A 22955-nucleotide genomic window follows, 5' to 3' on the forward strand; every position below is an offset into this window, starting at 1 on the left:
AGAGAAGATCTGAGACCATTTTCTCCCTTTTTCTACAGCGAGGAAAGGGTGTATGTGTATAATCATTCTAAAATCACCCTCTTGCAACACTTAGGAGAAAAGACCTTACATTTGAGGCTACAATGCATGCAAGCAAGATTCCAAAACAGAAACATTTCTTGTCTCATTAAGCATGTTATTAATGGATACTTAGTTCAAGTTCATAAAAATCTTAAGAAAATGTCTGACAATAATACCAAAGATTTAGAGCAACATGTATACACATATTATTACATCTACCTTACTATTATTGTTACTACCCTGTAGAGTAAGAATATATTCTATCATTTTGTTACTCCCACAGATGATCCTAAAAGCAAGAATACTTGAAATACTTGAAATAACTTGCTTCAGATCTTCATGGCTATCTAAATGTTGCAAAAGGAACATCAGAAGTGGCATTTAGGTGATGATTTACTTTGAACACCTCAGAAGTGAAAGGGTAGCAGGATGTGTTACCTGTTAAGGTATCCCTTCATAAAAAGCATAGGAAACCGCCATATACTATACAGGTATGAATGATGAAGGAGGCTCCCACTCCCATGTGGGAAACCTGCAGTTTCTAATTTCCAACAGTTTCTGCACAATAACCCAAGTATTCTTGATGGAACACTGCAAGTAAGCAAGCATATTTTAAAGAAAAAGATGTTGGAATAGACAAGTTTTGTGGTGAATGTATGGAAAGGATCTCCAAGTTTGACAAGTTATTTGAATATATCTTTTAGCAATATTATCAGTCTTTAGCAATGCTGTTATTGAAAATCATACATCTGCCTGCTATTCTCAAAAAGTAACTTCAAGAATGTGATATAACTTTGGTATTCAGATATTTTTTCTGAATTTGCATGGCTCTGGAGATCTCAATGGCTAGAGCGACAGGTTCAGGAGCACTCTAAAGCTGTGACTTGTACAGGTCTGGATGTCTGTGAGTTACGATTCTGTCTGAGGGCTCAAAGCTTAGCAGAAATTAAATGCACTTTTTCTGCACATTTCAGATATCCCTAGAGTTCTTTATGAATAGAAAAGGGTCAAACAGTAGCAGAAATACCTGTCAGAAACAATTATTGCGGTAAGGAAGAAAGTAAGAAAAAAACACCTTTTACCAAAAAAAAAAAAAAAAGAAAATCAATAAACCTGAAATAATAATCCAACCTAAGGACGAATGTACATTAAATACAAATGTGTGTTTCAGTTTCAAATGTCACATTACATTTTTTTAGTGCTTGGACGACTAGAGTACTCCACTCAAAGGCAGGCAGAGGTACATAAGATATGTGCAAACAGCATGGGAACAAAAGATTTGTAGCTCAGGGTGAGCAACTAATGTGCATTTCTATGATCAGTAGAAAAACCAAAGTAGAATTTTCCACATAAACTATTTTTACATTATCCATATTAGCTATACAAACATTGATTAAACACAGAAAAAGAGTTGTGTAAAGGTAATTAAGTAGAATGCACAACGCAGAAGTATTACTAAGTAAGGTTGTGAGGGGAGAGATGTGACAACTTATCCAGAAAAATTCCATGGATTGTCATCTTTTCATCTTTATTTTGTGGATACAATTCACGTCTGTGATACATCTGTTCCATTGGTCTTAAATGGCATGTCTAAAAACTGAAGGCTGTGGAGTCCTCTTGGAGATCCAGACACAAACTTGGCAGTTTCCAGACCATATGTCATGAATAGACTGGAGTACAAACCAACATCTCTTGCTTAGTTGGTACAGATCCCAACAGAAAGCACTGCTACAGCTGTGGCTTTCTCTCTGTAGAGTTTTTAGTGTCAGTATAAAAATACTATACTGCAATAATGGGTGTACCCTCGGTATTGTATGACCTGAAGCATAACTTGAATTTATATCATTTAAACTTGCAACCACTCAACCATCCAATACGCTTAGTTACTTTTTTTTAAAAAAAAAAAATATTTCATATATTTTTTCTTCACTCCTCCTAGGCTAGGGTGTTTCCCAACATGTCTTAATGATGCACTTTAATGACATATTTTGTCTTCCATAGTCACTTACAGAATTGAATATCTGTTCAGTTTCACTGGATTTTTTCCATTTCTCCGAGTGAACATATAGCCTTCTTCCTTCCAGCCCCAAAAACAGTTTTTACATTAATCCATCCTCCCATTACAGCTCTAATTATGTCCTCTTAAGGCTGTCTTAGTCTTACATGGCACAGTTTCAAACATCACAAAAAGAATTTTTAGTTGTCCTAAAATTTGGCACGAGCAGCAATTTGGTTGCCAAACACAGGAGGAGCCAGCCTATTTGCTGGTTTGTAGTACCACTTCAGTCCTGTGAAATGTGGATAAAATGGCAATGATATCACATGTATAAAAAGTGCCCTATCATCCTTTTGAATGCACTGGCATCCTTCATTCTTTGTAGAATGCTCCTGCCATCCACGTTAACGTGTAGTCTACTTTTTTAAAATGATTATTATTCAACTCTTTAAAGACTGAACAGATAATGACATTTTAAAGTTTTATAAAGAATATTTTTTTTCCCCAGGACATGATAATTTGCTTTTTTGTTGTTGTTTGAAAGAGTTTTCCTCACTGTTTATTTTCATTCTTTTCACTGGGCAGCCACACAAACAGCTGCTTCAGAACACTGCACTAGTGAATGGACAGAGAGCATTTTTAATGACAGGAACTTTCTAGGACTATTTACAACAATAGAAAAATATTTTCTTATGTCAGCAAACTGCATAGAAAAGTCCCCTCCCATTCCTTCTGCAAATGTGGTCATGCTTTTACCTAGGCAAAAGTAAAAACTCGTCTGTCTTTCACAACAAAAAAATTTAGGATGGAATGCATTAATTTAATTTAAATTAATTAATTTAAAAATAAATTATTTTTACTTTTAGGTTCCTGTTAATTTCTTTGATTTCTTAATAGTAGAACATCCACATTTTACTGATTCTACTAGCAGTTGTGACTGTCTTTATTAAAAGAAAGAAGTTTAAGAAACTAAGTAACAAGCTTAAGTAAGAACTTAATAAAGGATAAGGAATACTTTAACATACATCCAATCCAGGGGATTCACCAAAAAAAAATAAAATACTGATATAAGAAATAACAAAGGCCATATATGAAATAAAGATTAAGAAATAACAGATTAAGAAATAATGTAAATACAATATTGCAATTTAGCAAGCTTCTAGTCTCTAGAGATGGCACCAGCTGCACATCAAGAAGCTTAAGGTGTTCACCATAATGATGGTAACATAAAACACATGTTTTTTTCAAGTCTTCATATTTTTAAAATATTAACCTCTAATATGATGCCTTTAAGTAGGTCAGTCTCAATACACTCACATTCATTTTCAGTGCTGGATTCACTCAGCCAGAATAGTGTCAGTAATAAAAATATTATATCTATTTTGGCCAATGTGAATGTCTGCCATGGGCAACTCACCTTTTTGCAATTTCCAGCTGAAGAAGAGGTTTCAACAACAGAGTTAGCAGATGATAGAGAACTGCATTTCGTAATTGCACTGGGCAAGTACAATATGGCCAGAACAGGTGTTAGCTTAATTTTCCTCATCTGTACCCGCTAGCAAGTCTGGTTACCTTTGCACACTCATTCAATGTGGTCGTTCAGGGAAATCAGTGCAGATGGAGTGTCACTGTGTGCTCTTGCCAAAGGTTTTTACAGCTAGAAGCCACTGTCTCCAGTCACTATCAACACTTAGTACAGATTACAGCTTGAGTTTAACTTAAAATTATCTGTGGGCAACAACTCAGCACATGAGGAAAAAACAATGAATAAAACACATCTTAACCAGATAATGTGGACTGAAAATGAAAAAATGAAAACACATAAAGTCTAAGAGGTGTCTCCTAGAATTTTGTATACTAAGGTCTTACACATTTATGTTGTTTTTCATCCCTTTCCCAGTCAATATATATTGTTTTGTACCAGAACTAGTACATCACTTTTCAGTGAATTTTTTTTGCCAATATTCTTCTATTTCAGAAAATATAAAAGAAAATGCTTCATGTTTATTAACACAAGAAGTATTATTTGTACTGAAAACAAACAATAGCACAATAAACTTCATAAAATGGGGGAAAATACATGGTAAGTGAAACAGATAAGGAGAGGATTTTTTAATTTCCATTTAATTTGGAATGGCTATATTTTATACTTTGTAAAATATCAGTTTTAATGAATGACTGCCAGTATGTTAGCTTTTCATTTAAATTTTGTAGTAATTAGGAAAGCATTTTGGTTTTTTTCTTTTTTCTGATTTTTAACATTCTGTTACTCCAACTATTTTGAATATGTGCTGATAAAAATGCCTTAGAAAAGTGACAGGGCCAAAGCGACTGCCACTGAAGTAATGGAAGACTGACAGAAAGTGTAAAAAAATTATGGTTATTTTCCCATTGAAAGTGTTGTTGAAACATATTTTGCTGAGGCTTTTTCAGTTTGTTTTGTTCCAGTGGTCTCAAAAATTGTAATTCTTCATTAAGCAGTTTTAATTTTAGCTATTTTGAAGAATTTCTAGTTTATCTTCCTTGAATTAATGCTGAATCATGCTCTTATGATCCATTGTCTGCAATGCTTTTTGAGTATGGTGATGAGATTTTTTTCCCAGACTTTTCAGTAATATTTTATATGTGATGGAAATTAATTAAACCTATTAATAAAGCTAAACTGATAAACATAACAGTCAATAAAGAACACTCACCTACTGTCAGTTGTCCAGTTAACTGTCCCATGTGATTTCTTGCATTCACTGTTACATTTCTGTCAGACTGTAAGACCAGTGGGCTATCCTGGGAAACATGTATGAGACAATAAATGAGAGAACAAAAAAATTGAGGTAAAATTAATTTAGAACTTAATATAAACGCACATGCTGAGAGGGAAGTTGTGTCAACTATAATAGCCCTTTTTAATAATTTCAGTATATATTTTACAAGTCAAATTTTTATATTAAAGAATACCAAGAATACTATTTTAAACTTGAAGTCTTTGTGCATACAATCCCTGCTTCAGAAATCAGATTTGAATTTGATTTATTTGTGTTTTAATTTCCTGTTAATATTACAAAGTTCCAAATTCAAAAAAACTTAACACAAACCTGTTCCACTAGCCTTTCTCATTTATTAACCTGTACTTTTCTAACTACCTAACCAACACTATATTTTGTTATTCTATTAATCGGCACAATGTGTAATATTTGCATTGCACTTATTAAAATCTTACAAACACAGACATGCATTTCTTTGAAGATAAAGAGAATTGTCACTCTCAAAAAAAAAACCCGAGAGCACTGAAAGGTGAGATCCAAAGAACCCTGATCCACTGCCAAAAGTACCTTACAGGTACTATTAGGCATCAAACTGATACAGCAAGGAGAAAAACACTTTATGTTAAATACAGTCTTAAAAATTTTGGAGTCAGTTAGCAGGATGACTACCTGGCTCTCAACATCCAACTCGGTTTGAGCTTTTGAAAAATGTTTGCATACACAGATGTAAGCTTATCCTGTGTTCAAAGCCAGCATAAACAATCCGAAAAAGAACTGAATTTTGCTTCTTGAAGAATGAGGAGCCATATGCACTCCTTTAGGGGAAGCACAGATGCACAGGGAAGGAGAAGAGCTTCAACAGAGAGCTAAGAGAGATTGCCTTAAAAAAGAAGAGCAAGCTCACCAGTTATGCTCTCACTGGAGTGGGTTGAGAGCACGAGAGAAGGAAAAATGTAGGATTGTGACCACCACTGCAGAGAGGCACTTTTCTCCCTGGAATCACCTAATACCACGCTGTTCTTTCCCTGAAGTTTGCAGAGAGACCATGGGTACTTAAATGCTTCTGGCAGTTTGCCAGCACTCAGTGTGCTTGGGTGCGTTTATCCAAAAGCATGAAGACATCTGACAGAAACAGCTGGGGATGTGCCTTGAGTAGGAATGACTAAGGGATAGGAAGATATTTGGGAAATTTATTATATACTTGTAATATTCCTCCCTGGGCATCCATTATTGGTCATCCCTGGACTGAGCATATAAGGTTAAAGAGATCTCGTACATGTGTCTCTTAATATATTGGTTCTTGCTGTTCCTGAAAGTTTTTTAGATGAGAAGGAAAGGACATATGGAGACATAGATAAAGATTTATTTTTACCTGAATGATGCATTAGGTTTTCACTAAAATTTTCCATAGTTTCCAGTCCTTTCCTTTGAATCCAGAGCTTTCCTGTACAAGAAACATTCATCCCAGTTGTTTTCACTATGATTATTAACTTTAAATAATAATCGATTCCCTGGGAAGTCTGAAATGATTCTGAGCTAATTTCTGGGAGTTCAGGTGCATTTAATTTCTCACTGGACTATGCTATGACCTCTTTAACATCCTGCCAATTATCTCTGCTTCACAGATTCTGGCAGATGAAAGAGACTGTTTGGCTTGTCCATCTTTCTAGATAAAAACATATAATTATCAGTGAGACACAGTGTTCAACTTTACTAGTTTGAGCTAAACATGGGATGCAATCAAGGGAGCTTCTGGCAACAAAAGCAGCTGTTAAGGACCTTTTTCTCACTACTTGATTTCCACTTCCCTTATAGTCCTTTGAAAATCATTAGTCCAAGCAACTGCTGCTCTGGGAAAGGCAGTTGTCCTAAGAGGCATCTGCAAGGCCAAAGGCTTTTAAGGAGCATTTTTCACTTTTGTTTAGTCACTTTTTGGTGAAAAGTCTTCTCAGAATAATCTTATCCTTAGCAAGGGAGGACACTGCCATGTCTATTTTTGCCAGTTCAGCAAAGGTTTTGGGGACTTACACTCACAAAGACTGATCACAGTCTGATCTGAAGGTTTCTTTCCTTTCACCATAGAAAAATACTTAACACAAACCTCAGGCTAAAATCTGACTCTCAGGTTCTGATTTTAAAAAAAGAACCTTGGATATCAAATTCTAAAATACAGGATAATGAAAAAATTAGGTGAGCCAAACCTTCTTTCTTCTTCTTTCCTTGCCTTATATAAAAGAAAAAATGAGAGTGAAGAAGTTAAGAACTTAAATCTACATTCCTCACTTTCTGGATAAAAAATATAGAGCAGAAAGATTAAATTCTGGACCAAAGAAAATGCAGTGGCAGAACTCCTATCAATTTAAGCAGTCCAGCATTTCATCTACATTACTTGCACTTTATTTTATACAAGTGCCTAAAGACAGAGGTTCAAGGAATAAAAAAATAGTCTTCTCAGAGGAGCTAGACATTCAGAGAAGACTTAGCTGAAATCAGTAGAATTGCTGATCTGTTTGGTGAGTATGAAGTGCAAGGAGTATCGCTCATAGGAATACAAACATATCTAAAGCATAAAGATACTGGATAATTTTCTCTCTGCATGACCAGACCTGTTACTCTCTTGATGCAAACTTCAGCTTCCAATGATTTGTGATGCCATTTCAAAAATTATACTGTAGATAACAAAACCCAACAATGTAAGAACATTCTTACAGCTACACAGAGCTTTAATAATGTCAATATGCTAATTACTAAAACATTATAGAAGGGTACTGACATGAGGGCTCTACCAGCACATACTGGCCCTACCTAACCCCCCTGGGGGGACCCATTTCAGTCCAGCCCCACTTGAAACCCTTTTGGTTGGGTTGTGCTACTTGTCTCCCCTCCCTGTTTAAGGAGCACCCAGCCCTCACTGCTTCCTGACAGGAGGACCTCAAGAGTTTGCTGGTGTTCATGATACTGTGTAAAATGACTCTTGTTGTAAACCCCAAAGCATTACAACTTCAAGATTAAAGGTAAATCAGATTAAAATGTTACAATAGTTACTTCTTGTCTGAAACAAGTTTACAGCTAGGATTCATAAAAGTAAAAACAAACTAATTAATTTAGGGTGTATTTTTAGAAAGCTTTCTGAACTTGTAATCAAGTTAAAAATACAATGAAAAGTTTGAGGGGAAAAAAAGGTTTGTTTTTTAATTTTTGTGCTTGCTTGGTTTAGGGTTTTTTTGAGTAAGAATCACATTTCAGTAATAAATATCAACTTTTCTTTTTAGGATTGGATGAGCATATTATTTTAATTATATGGAAGGCCAATAGATTGCTGTATAAAATCATTTAACCAAAAATATTCTGCATAGCAATCATAGCAAAACTCTTTTTTTTTTTTTTTTTTTTTAGCATATTTTGGACAAATTTAATGCATTTTGTACAGCATTCAAATAGGCAATCCCAGCTAATTAGCTCAGTTTTGAAGAGTCTTTCCAAAATTAACCTTTTAAATTAGAAAGACTTTAAATGGAGAAATTCAATTCAAGTTAGTTTAAGAAAACATTGGTTTTCTCTGGGTAAAATGGTACACTGTACAATTAAATATAATCTCTGATTTATGCTCAGAACACAGATAATTATGATAATATCACCAACTTTTACACTCAGAAACAGTACTGATATGTCTAAATTTTTATATTCCAAGCAATGGGGTTTTTATGATTTGATTTTTGTGCTTAGGTAAGTGTAACACTTCAGGTCTCTGGACTTCTACATGGTGTCATACAGATGTAAAAAGTAATGTAATAAGCAGGCAGGACTCAAGATCTGCCCCGCTGTCCGCTGGCAGTTTGTAAAAGGATGTAATGCTATATATTCCTTTATTTGCTCCTATCTCCAGTATGAACAGCTAAAATAATTATGGCAAACCTTTCCTTACAGGACACTTCTCAAACAAACCCTGAGACTCTAGTGACTCAGAATGGCCACAGCATTACCAAGGTATCTTTACAGAAAAAAATAATCAGTATTAAACTTTGGTTTGCTGAGAAACTCACCATTACCAGGTTTTAAGAAATACAGAGAACATGTTTCCCTGCTGCTGCAGAGTGTCTGTTGCTTTAGAGATTCATGCTGTGGGTGCCACTGAACAAGCTGATTGTCTGCATCTGGTCAATGACCCCAACAGGAGGATGAAAAATGTATGAGTTATTTGACCACACCACAGGAACCGAATGAGAAATGAAATGAGAACCGAAAGAAACAGAAAGTACTTAGTACTCTGGTCAGTGCAGCAGACCAAGGGAGTCAAAGGACTGCTGAGTAGATGTGCAATAACTACAGGGGCAACTGCAGTTAAGGCAAATGAGGGATAACAAGTGTGAAGAATATCCTGGAGGAATTAATTGCAAAGAGTTTAGAAGAAGGATATGAAAGACACAGTGCCAGTTAAGAAGGGTGGAAAGACCAAAGAAGATGTGAGGGGACGGAAAAAACATTCCTTAGAGGTTATCTGTCATCCAGAACCAGAACATCAGCATGTTTTAGCAACATTTCTTTGCAAATGGGGAGAGATGGAAGATAAAGCTACAGAGACTGAAAAAACACACATCTGTAGGGCTTGGAGTCTCAGAGACAGACTTTCTATCATTAAGGTTATTACTAGCCCTAAACAAACATGAAGAAATTTGCATTAGGAAAGATATGAAGGAAAAAAGACATAAAAACAAAAGCAATTGCTGAGTTCTTGAATACTTAAAAAATTGAAGGCTCCATTAAGACTTGGAATTTTGTACAAGTTTGGAACTGTTAAAACACAAATTAAAGAAAACTCTTCTTCATCAGAATATTCTCATGATATGTTTTCCAAGAATATTTTCAATATTCCTTTATATCAATATTTACCAATATTCAGTATTTCCAAGAATATTCTCAAAAATTAGAATCCTTCCAAGGTGTCAGGGAAGCAGGGACCCCTACACAAGTGTATTTCAGATAGGGAGAAATGAATATAGTTTATTGTCTGAGTTATTCCTGGGCAATTCTGAGCTGAAGAGTTAACATGAGTTTTGGTTCAATTTAATTAGATGCTTTTCCCTATTTTCTATACCCCTGCTTTCCCAAAACAAAATTTCACATCACATTTTAGTGTTCTTCATGTATAATTGTCCTTTCAAACCTGAAAATCCAAATTTAATTGCTACTAATTACACTTGAAATCACAAATCTGATTGAAAATCTTCAGTAAACACATTTGGACTTCTGCTTTAAGGAAACATTCCAGATATCTTAAAATTTTGACCAAATGTTATTAAAAGTCTGGATTTCTTCACATTTCTTCTTACACACTGAGGAGGATGGGAAAAGTATTCAGGTAAACTAATAGGTCAATGCATTTCATTCATCCAAATCAGACTGATTTGCATATAATTGCCATAAAATGCAAGCAGAAAAAAAAAAGAATCAGATATTTTATGTAACACACTGGCAGAATGTGTAGCAGACTTGGCTTCATGTCAAAACTAATTTGGTAAAAATACCCCAAATAACGACAGAGAGCCAGATCATCATTGACATACAGACTCTGCTTTTTTCAAGTCAGAGGACAATATACCTCACCTGAGTCACCAAAGAAATGAAAGGTGTGGAAGAAAAGTAAACAAAGCACAAGCAAATAGTTTGAAACAAACAAATAAAACACCCTAGTTGATACTTGAGGTTATTGATCAAGTTTTGAGAAACATAAACATACCTTCTAGATAATTGTTTTTTCATCAAAGGATGCTCTCTTGATTTCCAGCCTTTGCTCTGTGCCCCTGCCAGCCTTGTTATATGCTAAAGGCAATCACAGATATCGACCAGATTCCTGACAACACCAAAGCTGAACCCAAACACAGCTACTCCTACCAAAGTAATATAGATGTACCCAACAAGAGTTATACACAGAGTTCCAAGAAGCTATGTGAACGATGATCACGGCTATAACCTCCAGACAGAAATGACCTACTTGTTTTATTTCCTTGTACAATGCACCATGAAATTTTTATTATGGAGGAATTCAATCATGCATAGAAAAACTTAATGATAAAGCAGAAGTAGATATTTAAATAGCAGACAAAAGACATGACTTTTGTGGAATTGATTTAAACATCAAATAAAATTTAAAATGGGATTTAGATATAAAAATCCCAACTAAAAATAAAGCAACACTACAAATGTACTTGGAGGAAGTTTGTTAAATGGCCAAAGCTCACTACTTAGTCATTAAATTCTGATCCAACAAATAAAACTGTATATTATTAAAATGCAAAGCCCCACAAAACCTTAACAAAGACAAGCGCAGAAAACCAATGTAAGTCTTAAAATCTGAAGCAAAAACATTAAGGGTGGAATCACTGTACTCCACTCCTCTCAAACCTGTCAAAATTCTTGTGGTGTGGGTGCATAAGTTATTGAAAGGATTTCAGTCATTTAAGTTATGCTCAATGGTAACCAACAATTCATTATACTATTTTCAGTCTTGGAAAGCAGCCTTTTGGTTCTTGTTTGTATGCAAGTGTTGACCACGTCATACCATCACAGTGAAACAGGACTGTCTTTCCCATGCTGTTTAAACTTAAACTGCTACAACATGAAATATAGCAACAATTAACACCAGGAAAAGGATGAAGATACTACAGGAAAAAATTATATAAATCAAAGTATATTCATGCTTTTAAAAGCTATTTCCTACCACTCCCTATTGAGGGAAAATTCCTCTAATTTATTTTAGATTAAGTAGCTGAGAGAAGAAAAAACAAAAACCACCAAACCCAACCCAAAAATATGCTGTAGTGAGTATCTGATAACCCGGATATTTGTAAAACTTTTACAAGGTTTCTTGTTTGTATGATGCTTATGACAGAGGAAATTGTGTCAACACCTGTTCACTTGATGTATGTCAGGAATTATACAGAAGTTTTACTTGGCAATAAATGGAAAAACTGATAAAATTGAAAGAAATAGTCAAAGTAAGCTTTTTCAAAGTAAGCTTTTTCATTATATTTATCCATTTCTGTGGAAAATCTGAAATAAAAGTTCTGAAAAATGTGAACTCTTCAGCACATCAACAGGTTCTGGGTTCCACTTATGTGGTGCCTTGCAGGCATACAGCAAAGGACTACATAAAAACAGTATGTCCACCAGCAATTTTTATTTCGCTATGATTTCTTTGACAGATCTTTTCAAATTCTGAAGCAGTAGGAGAATAAAAAAATTCTAAAGAGAGTTCAGGGAACAAAGTAAAATTTTAGAAAAGCGTTAATTGTAGCAGAAATCTGGAATGAAGCTTATAGCTCAGACAAAGCAGAAAAGACTTGCGGTTAAACAAAAAGTAGAAAGCCTTTTTAATGCACATTAAAGTGAATATGTTAAATAAAATTATAAGACAAAAAAAAGGGCAAGATGACTCATTAAATCTTTAGTTAGAAGGTTTATTTTAGGTGAATATTACACCTATTATTTTATAGAATTATTCTTTAGGTGGCAATTTATATGACTAAATGATAGCGCTAGTATTAGCAACAGGTTTAGCAGTAAAAATTAGGAGTTACCTGTATTTTTTTGTATTTTTTGTTTCTTCATGTAGCTATCTTAGTTTCTACAGTGTTTATATTTCCTGATAAGCCTTCCTTCAAGCAGAATCACTCACTGCTGGATCCTGATTACCTTGGCAAAGCTTTCTGCATTGCTACTTCTCTCTACTGTTCCTGTGTTAAATAACCAGAAGGAAACACATCTCAAATGAACTTTGAAACACTTAGCGAACAGAGGGGATATTATTATTATTACTTTACTGGGTCTTCCCCTGCATACACCCGTTGCCTATTGCAATTATTAGGTGTTTTCAGGCTGCATTATTGCACTTCACTGAGACAAGAACGACCAGTTTGGTGGATGTTTAGCGTAAGGCACAACAAGGCTTTGATCAAAGCATCAAAAGGAATGAGAGTAAGAATGGAAACTACAGGAATTACAGATAAGTCACTGATTTTCTGTTTCTAACCAGAAAAGGAAGGTCAAAGAAGGTGTAACTCCCCATAATAAAGAATTTGGAAACTCGCTGACAGTGGATGAGAAGAAGTCTGAGAAGTCCTGAGGGAGCTGGCTTATGTAGTTGCCAAACCACTCTCAATGATATTTAAAAAGTCAGGGCAGTCAGGTGAAGTCACAGGTGACTGCATGCAAAAAGGGACATGTACCTTTTTGAAAAGGGTAGAAATGAGGACCCTGGGAACTACTGACCTGTCAGCCTGACATCTGTGCCTGGGAAGATCATGGAACGGATCCTCCTAGAAGCTGTGCTAAGGCTCATGGAGAACACGGCTCATGGAGGTGATGAGATACATCCACCACAGCTTCACAAAAGTTCCAAACTAGTGGCCTTCTCTGATGGAGTGATTACAAAGGTCAAGAGTGACAAGGGAAGGGTCACAGATACCATTTATCTGTAATTCTGTAAAGACTTTGACGTGGTCCCTCAAAACATCTTTCTAAATTGGAGAAAGATGGATTTGATGGGTAGACAGTTCAGTGGATAAGGAATGTGTTGAATGATCACATCCAAAGGGTGGTGGTCAACAGCTCCCGAGGGACATCAGTGATATATTGTGTCATTTTGGGGTCTATATTGGGACCAGCACTATTTAATATCTTCATCAATGACAAAGGGGTTGAGTGCAGCCTCAGCAAATTTGCTGATGACACCAAGCTGAGTGGTGTGGTTGACACATGTAGAGGATGGGATCCAGAGGATCCTGGACATGCTTGAAAAGCGGGCTATGGGAATCTCACACAATTTAACATGCCCAAGTGCAAGGTGCTGCACCAGGGTCAGTGTGACATCCAGGTATCAACACAGGCTGTGGATGAACAGAAGAAAAGCAGCCCTGCTGAGAGGGACTTGGGGGTGCTGTGAGAGGCTGGACATGACCCAGCCATGGGCACTCACATCCCAGAAAGCAAAATGTGTCCTGGGCTGCATCCAGAGCACTGTGGGCAGCAGGGGAGGGAGGGGATTCTGCTCCTCTGCTCTGGTAAGACCCCACCTAGAACACTGCATCCAACTCTGGGGTGCCCTGCACAAGAAGGATATTGAGCTCTTGGAATTACTCAAGAGGAGGTCACCAAGATGGTAAGAGGCATGAAGCACCTCTTCTGTGAGGAAAGGCTAAAAGAATTGGTGGTGCTAAGTCTGGAGAAGAGGTGGTTTTGGGATTACTTAATTGTGGCCTTGAAGAGACCCTGCAAGGAAGATGGAGAGGGACTTCTGACAAGTTCATGTAGTGATAGGATAAGAGGGAATGGCTTCAAACTGAGAGAGCATAATTTTAGATTACATATTAAGAAGAAATTCTTTACTGTGAGTGGTGAAGCACTGGTACAGGTTGCCCAGAGAAGCTGTAGATGCCCCAGCCCTGGAGTGTCCATGGCCAGCTGAAGGAGGCTTCGAGCAACCTGATCTAGTGGAGGGTGCCCCTGCCCATGGCATGGGGATTAGAACTAGATAATCTTGCACATGCCAGGACTGAAATCTTCAACATTATTGCAAAGGTCTCGTATCTATTTTACCAGCTCCTAAGTGAGAAATTCAGTACAAACTTGTCTGTGCAGCAATTTTTTCATGAAAGCAACTCCAGTGCAGTTATTGAGAAAATTCGATTTTGATTGTCCAGCTAGAAGAATCAGATAGCTTTCCACGTGGTCTGGCTGTAAAAGAACAGAAGCTAATTTTTAGCTGTTTTAAGTATGGAACCATTTCTTACACCTTTCCATACTCCCTGCAGACACAGCCTTCTTTTCAGAACCACTGGTACTTGCATCCACTATGTCTCCTATCTTTTCATAAGGAAGGATCTGTCTTGTCATTTCTTATAATTTTCTCTTCTTGATCATTAACCTTCTCTAGGTAATAATGGACTATAAAACCTCTTTTTCCTCCTCCTTTCTTTACTACACACCATTCCTGATTCTATGGTTAGGGCTGCTCTAAATCTCCCTGGGGAAATGACATCTGCTGGAAACATCCCACCTGGGGGAGGAAAGTGTGGTTCTCTCACATCGAAAGACAACAGTAAAACTGTTCATTAACAAACATTGCTGACATAAAAAGGAATGAAGAGGTTTCATACATTTAGTTGGTACAGCATTCTCAGTTTTTGAATAAGTATGCAAACAGCTAATAACTAAGTCAGAATAGCCTTTGCTTTCCAATCCTCCAGGCAGACCCATGACAAGATCTTAATCTGACTTATTATTTTTAACAAAGTATGCAATTTTTGTCACCACAGGGTATGAACAATCAATAGAAAATGCTACATTATCTTGAAAACAACAAGTAGAAGAGAATATTTTAAGATTAAAACCCCAAAATATCTCCTACATATCATGTATTCACCCTTAATCCTTACATATCAACATCTAGAATGTGACCTTGAAAAGCATTATCTCAGGTTTTGCTGTTCAATATTCTTTTAACATTTCAAAATATTTAATGAGTAGCTTTGACGTTAGTAGTACACAAACTTGGCCAATATGTAAGCTCAGAATTTGTTTCATGTCTCCTCTAAAACTTGTTCTCTTTGGAAAAGAGGCATTCATCCCCACCTTTATTGTAGGACATATCTTGGTGATTGAATAAATTGCCTTTCTTTTAGGAAATTTGCCTTGAGACTTGCCAATCACAGACTAAAACAAGTCACCGGACCTGTTCTGAAGGTCAAAACTGAGGAAATAAAATTCTGTAGCAAGGATTATGGTTCAGGGAAAGATGTGGCACATGCCCCTTCAGGGAGGCATATTATTTCCCAGTGGGAACTGCACTATTGTCAACTTTGCCATTGAGATAATTGCCACCTTTTAATAACACAGATCTTTCCCAAAGGATATAATTAACAATCTGACTTCCATTTCAACTCTGTAGCTATTCAGAATTTATTTCTGTTTCAGTAACTGGGTAATTTTTTCTACACCAAACACTTTTCACTGCAGATTTTAAAATACTGAGGAAAACTTCTATCTACTGAAAAAGACTACATCAAACAGAGCTTCACGACTGCACTTTTTCACAGATAACATTTAGACTGAAACAACATAAGAAATGCCATGGACCTGGATCACTTCTGCCACCTGCAGAATTAATCAAGTGTCCTAAAGACTGTAAAGAATTCCTTTTAAATTCAAGATCACAGAGCAATATGAGAAATTAAAAATGGCTGTATTTCCTTAGCAACAGTGTTAAACTACCAAAAAGATCTCATTCTGGCTTGCATTAGTGCTTGAGTATTTCTCAAACACAAAGCAGTGCACACAGCATACCAGAAACTGAGAATGCTTTCTGCTCTTTTTTCTTCATTGCTGGCACAACAGTAATTTTAATATTTTATGTTGTGCTTCAGGCAGCTAGTCAACTGTCCTAAATGTAAAGAGATCAAACAGTTCCAGATGATTCTGTATCAGAATTTTACAGTAATTATCAGTACAAACCAGTATACTTAACTCTCTATTGCAATCGTATAATATTAATCTATTATAATCTCATAATATTAATCTATATAATCTTATATTATTCTATAATATTATTCTATAATATAAATAAATTAATTTTACTCTGTAAAATATTTCCAGTGAACCTTAGTTATTTTCAGTGAAACTTGAGATGCTAATTTGTTTTTTTCCTACATTTATCCTAAGAGGCATTGAAAAAACTTCTGGTTTGTGTTTTCAGCTCTGACTTTTGAACAAAGGTAATGAACAAAATTTAAACTAGGTCCAAATGTACTCTAAAAGCTGTATATGTAACATTTTTATAATAAATTAAAAAATAAATTAACAGTAAACTTTTAAAGGAAATTTTTAAAGATCCTAAGAAACCTGTCTAACAATTTCTTTCTTCCTTCAATTTTGTCAGGCCTTCTAGTATTCTGGAGCTTTATACACATTTAAAACACTGTGACTTTAAATATTTTACCTTTAAACTCAGTCCTGCAATTCAAATAAAATTAAGAAAATTTGTTGTAAGGACTTGTTTTATATTGAATTAAGCAAAGATATGTTCAGCTACTAATTAACATTGTAATAAATAATAAAATTTATAAAATTCCTACTCTTAGTATTATAATTAAATAAATATGTCTTCCTATTTGATTCTAAGTGGCAATGAAAATAATTTACTAGTTTGTCATATAATCAGGTTTAATTTTGTTAACCTCTTTTTAGCACTAAAACAAACACATCTATCAGCTGATCTACATAGATATATATAGATAGAGCTATATCAGCTGATCTATATTTTTGGAGTTAATTCTACCAAGCTTCCTCAGACGAAATCTTGCCTGTAACAAATTTTAATAGAATATTTGGCGTAGGGAAGTGGCTTAATGACTCCTTTCAACAAAGATTACTGATGCAAATGACCAATCATTCTTCAGAATTTTAAAGACAATGTATACTTAAAGGAAAGTGCTATTGAGATAATAACAAAGATTGGAGAAGTCCTCAGACGTTTAAAGACAATTAAAAACACATACTGAACATCCCCTTGAAGAGCTTTCAACGATGTAAGACTGAATTTTCAGATTCATCCAGACCAAATAATGAAAGCAATAGTGGTTTACCTTCTCTCAGTATACAGTTTTGTTTTTTTCCTTCTCTGCTAAAGAAAAACATTCATCCCATCACGCAAATTGGTGTACCAAAGAATGTAAACAGACAATAGCAAAAACTGAATTTAGATTTTTTTATTATGACCATTTAAAACCATGACTCAACTAAAACCATTGAACTGATAGAGGTAAGAGGGAACTTCTGCAGTAGTGGATAGGGTTGACCAACTAGGAGTAGCAAAGACCAGAGACTTCTTAAACTATGTTTCAGCACGGAGATGTATTTCTCTACAAAGGACTTAATGTGCTATAGTCTTCCAATATTTATATAATTTTTATCCAAATGATTTATGGCCAAGTGAGAGAAACTACATCAGAACTTTTGCAGAATGTGACCATGTGTTTGTTGTGACATTCATTAAGAATTTAAACCGGCTTCAGACAGTAAGTATTTAAAGTTGAATAGACCAACAAGAATTGATTTGAAGGGCTCCAGTTTCCCATCATGTAAAAACATACAACAGTAATTATCCCAGTGATAGTTCCTTGCTTTTTATACAGGATTGACATTTACAATTAAGTCCTTATAGACTCTAAAAAAAACCCAATTTTGTTTAAAAAATAAATTTTAACTAATGAATTGCAATGACTTGTGCTAAACTGCAACACATTCTTTACAAGACAAACTGTCCTGTCAGTGAAGCTGGGTCCTCTGGGACTCTAATATATTTGTAAATGCCCTTAACTGGTAACTGATTGCGTGATTATTCCTCTTCTGAAGAGGGCTTTTCTTTTGGTTTTACTTTATCCATTTTGCCATGGCAATTATGTAGATGATTGGCACACTGAGTATAGGAGGTTGTCAGCCAAAAAAAGTGGAAAGTCATTTCAAGTCAAGTTTTGTAACTAATTCTCACTCTACTGTTAAATATTCTTCCCTGTAAAAAAATTATGAAACATCTATTTGGAAAAACAGGTTTGCCATCATGGGCAAACTTAAAATCTTTTAAAGAGAATCCTAGCTAACTTATGCATATTTAAATACAGTATTTCAATGTTTTCTTCCTTTAATCAGTCTTGCTCTTCCATTTGTCAATGCCATGGAGGTGGGGGAGGAAGGTTAAGTGCATTATTATTTCCAGAATACAAGAAAATATTATCTGATTAAATGTCAATCTAAAAAAAGTCAGATAATTTTAGATGTATTCATGCTAACCTATAACCATTATATATGTATTAAATTTTCATCCTCTGAAAATGTTATATTTATATTATATTTTAAATTTATTAACCTTTAACCCAGTGTGGTAACTTTTCAGCACATAGTGGAAGATATTCTTCTGTATATAAATGATATAATGGATGAATTAACTTGCACCAGGAGACCTTTGACTAAAATAATGAATGTATAATCATGCATGTATCTTGAAAACTGTTGGTTCCTGTAATAATATGGCAATAATTCTACATGACATACTCCAATATCAGCTTGATACCCTGAAAAAACTATTTTCTTTTCAATTCTCTTTTTCAATAACTTCATTTCATTAAAAATCAAATTTGCTCAAACACTTTTAATTTTTATTTCAGTCAGGGAACCTCAAACAGCCATGATTGAAGGAAAGACCAGGGGTGAGATTGAGCTATACAGGGACTCCCCAAGGTTCAGGAGCCTCATCATGACCCTTGGTAGCTAACCAGGCAAGGAGGGCCAGTTCTGGGAACAACCAAAGGAGGTTTAAATGTCTCCAGGGTGTGCAGGAGCACAGGAAACAGGAATTATGCAAACAGGTGTGGCAAATCAGTAAGGGCGTGGCACAGCAGTTTGCATGGCAGTTCCTCCTTCTATGGCCCTGTGCTCTTCAACATCTTCGTAGATTTCCTGGACACAGGACTTGAATGGATTCTAAGTTTGCAGACAATACAAAACTGGGAGGAGTTGTTGACTCCCCCGAGGGCAGGGAGGCCCTGCAGAGAGACCTTGACAAATCAGTGGATTGGGCAATCACCAACCATATGAAGCTCAACAAGGAAAGGATTCTGCACCTGGGATGGGTAATCCTGGATCACTGCTGGAGAGCAGGGCTGTGAAAAGAGTCCTGGGGGTCCTGGCTGGTGGCAAGTTGAACATATGTCATCAGTGCCCTGGCAGCCAGGAGGGCCAACCCTGTCTTGGGGGCATTGGGCACAGCATGGCCAGCCAGGCATGGGAGGGGATTGTCCTGCTCTGCTCTGAGCTGGGGCAGCCTCACCTCAATTGCTGGGGCAGTTCTGGGTACCACAATATAAAAAAAAAACATTGAGCTGTTGGGGAGGGTCCAAAGAAAGGCCACGAGGATAGTGAAAGGCTTTGAGGGGAAGCCTCATGAAGAGCAGCTGAGGGCACTTGGTCTGCTTAAACTGGAGAAGATGAGGCTGAGGGGAGACATTGCAGTCTTCAACTTCCTCTTGAGGAGAAGAGGAGGGACAGACACTGATCTCCTCTCTATGGTGACAGTGACAGGACCTGGGGGAATGGCCTGAAGCTGTGTCAGGGTATGTTTAGGTTGGATATCAGAAAAAAGTTCTTTACCCAGAGGCTGTTTGGAGCACTGGAAAAGGCTCCCCAAGGAAGTGGTTACATCATCAAGCCTGACAGATTTCAAGAAGTGTTTGGAAAATACTTCTGGGCACATGGTGTGAATCTTGGGGATGGTCCTGTGCAGGGGCAGGAGTTGGATTTGATGATCCTTGTGGGTCTGTTCGAGCTCAGCATATTCTATCATTCTGTGATTAATCCTGCTAACAATTATGAAATTCAATGCTTTCATCTGTCTATAATAATAAAACCCCCCAACAGTACAACTATACATCAAATGGGGGAAAATCACAATAGAATTAGTTTTACTTCATCATACTAATATTAGCTAGTGGATTTTTTTCCCAACCAATAAAATTACAAAAGTCATAATGAAACACAGTTGCATTTCCCAATTTCCTGAGATTGAATTTCATATTTTTTTTTCCTGCGTAGACATCAGCAAATAGACCTATGTCAGCCAAATGCTGTGAATACTAGTCATCTATCAGTTTCCTTTTTGAGACTAGCATAAAACAGTATTTTAACAGTGTGCCCTTTCTAGGTCAGCACTTCTGAAGTGTCAAAGATCCTGAGGGGAAAAAAGAATTTTAGTTTGGAAAAATCTACCCTGAGTCAGCATCTGTGTAGTTTATTGTGTGAAAAGCTCAGGCAAAATTTTTATAAGAGAATGCAAAAGACAAAGAAAAATGTAGCCTAACCTATATTATCATTTATATTTTTATGTCTCATAAGTTATACAAAAGGAATTATAGCAATAGAAGAAGACTAGTTCAAATTTATATAAAGGGAAACGGAGACTGTCAAAATCTATGATATTCCCACTGTATCACAGGGACAGAGTTTTATACTAGCTTCATTTTAATACAAAATCCGGAAGGAGACATTCAGCTTCATTATTTTTATCTGGATATATTTTTATATACCAAGTTGATAAAAAACTACTGAGTATCCCTTCCAAAATCAGGAAGGCTGTATTTTACTGCCAACAAAATAGAAACAAATTTTCAAATATAAAATACCCAGCAGTAAAAATAAAAAGCAAATTCATAAAACACTCTCCCATATAATTGTCTCCCATGTTGCTTTGATATGATGCTCCTTTTAGATGCCCTAGCTAATTCCTCAACAAGAAGTCAGGGACAGAATTACAGCTTTTAAACTTTCATTCCTTTGGGAGTACAATTCCTTTTTATGTCATGTGTACACAATAAGGCAGGTGCCCTACCTGTCAGGCCTCATAGCACTGACTCCCTTTCCAAGGAATCATTAAAAGAAACCACTTCTTCCCTTGCTCAGGCAACTGGATTTCCTACTTCTGAAGGGTAAGGAGGGACAGATGAAATTCATCTGACTTTCATACCAAGGTGAAATCAAGAACAGAGAAGACCAAAACCCAAGGCCTGGGAGCCGAGTCCCACAACACATTTCTCCATCATCTTTTTTCTCCTGACAAGCTGAACTGCAAGGTTGCATCACATGTTTCAAGGACATGTTCTCAAATTTGTTCCAGATTCCCATGTAATTTCTTCCCAATTTGACTCTAGAGGAAGAATATGATTTATTGGCACCTTTTCCACAGGGGCTTTAAAAATACCACATATGTCAAATAATCTGTCCATTTCTACACCCTTCATCTTTCTTCCACGAGGCTAAGCTACCAATTCCTATGAGGTGGACAGAAATCTTGCCAAAGAATGAAGTGAAGTACTTCATGGTCTTGGAAGTCCTCTTTTACTTAGCCAAAAATGATTTATTTTCTAAGATGACTTTCTCTAGTTCATTCAGTCTTTAAGACAATGTCCAATACTCCCATTACGTATGTTATTTTCATTCTAGAAAATAGTAAGAAAAAAGAATTCATGCACATAATGAAGTTCACAGCAAGACAGTCAGAACAGGAGTAGAGAATCTCAAGCACTATCCATAACACAAATATATTTCCCAGGTGTTTTGCTTTTTTGTTTTTTTACACAGAAGATTGAAGTTTTTTGTTTTCCTCATGCTTTATACCTTTCAGTCATAATTTTCATCTTTTTTCACTATCTGAGATGCTACGTTCAATCCATTCCCAGTGTTGTCAGGACATAACACAAATTTCAGTAGATATGAATGCAACAGGCTGAATCTGAGAAGATTTTAAAACAGATTTCTACATGAGAAGAGGATTGATATTTTTCTGTGTGGAAAATTTACCTTCTTCTGTACAACTGACTTGCATGAACAGTTTCAATCTTTAATTTTCTAAGAAGATGCAATAGATACCACAGACACCTTTTACGGATGAAATGTATCTTTTATTGGGTAATATATTCTTTTCCTTAATGTATTGTATAATACATCTACAAGTTTTATTAATAGAGACTCATTTGGAGTCATTCAACTGTGCCATGCTACCAGTAATCCATGATATTTGCAGGCTTTCAAAAGCCCTAAGTGAGAGAAATGATTGAATTAGGGATAAACTTTCTTCAAATGTTGCAGGAGAATTATAAACACAATGTAATTTTCACAGAATTTAAAAGTAAAATCAAGTTCTGCACAGTGTGATTAATTTTGAGGATCTCCTCCAGAAAATGTAGGTAATAAATTTCTTAGTGTTAATGACAAGAGATTACAAAAGTTTAATTTAATTTTCAATTTTAGATAGTTTGAATGACAAGTCCAGTCACAAGTGGTAGACTGCTAAGAGCAAAAATGTTTTATGAAATAGTCTTTCATTCAGTTCTTTCACATAGATTAGATCACAATGCATTTTATTATCTCTGGAAGAAGAGATGCTGGCTTTGCTTTGCTGTTAGAAAACACAGGCACACACATCAGTCAGTCACTAGTTGACTTTGTGAAGTAGATGCTTTACCAACCAAAGGTTCTTTTGTGCTCAAGGATTACACAGGAATTCCAGGAGGTGTACATTGGGTTCACTGTGCCAG

The 22955-nt window shown here is 35.9% G+C and overlaps 1 protein-coding gene across 1 annotated transcript in view; it reads right to left on the reverse strand.

Moving 5' to 3' along the window:
- The window catches only part of SGCZ (sarcoglycan zeta), a 396272-nt gene that overhangs the window by 58722 nt on the left and 314595 nt on the right, over positions 1-22955 (reverse strand). The window contains 2 exon segments of the mRNA XM_088056576.1: positions 4753-4819; positions 6310-6338. Of these exon segments, the coding sequence (XP_087912702.1) occupies positions 4753-4819; positions 6310-6338 (96 nt within the window).

The sequence above is a fragment of the Pseudopodoces humilis genome, chromosome 6 (genome assembly GCF_049639895.1).
Source record: "Pseudopodoces humilis isolate 2021_Gansu_Grassland_sample_001 chromosome 6, ASM4963989v1, whole genome shotgun sequence".
NCBI classification, from domain to species: domain Eukaryota; kingdom Metazoa; phylum Chordata; class Aves; order Passeriformes; family Paridae; genus Pseudopodoces; species Pseudopodoces humilis.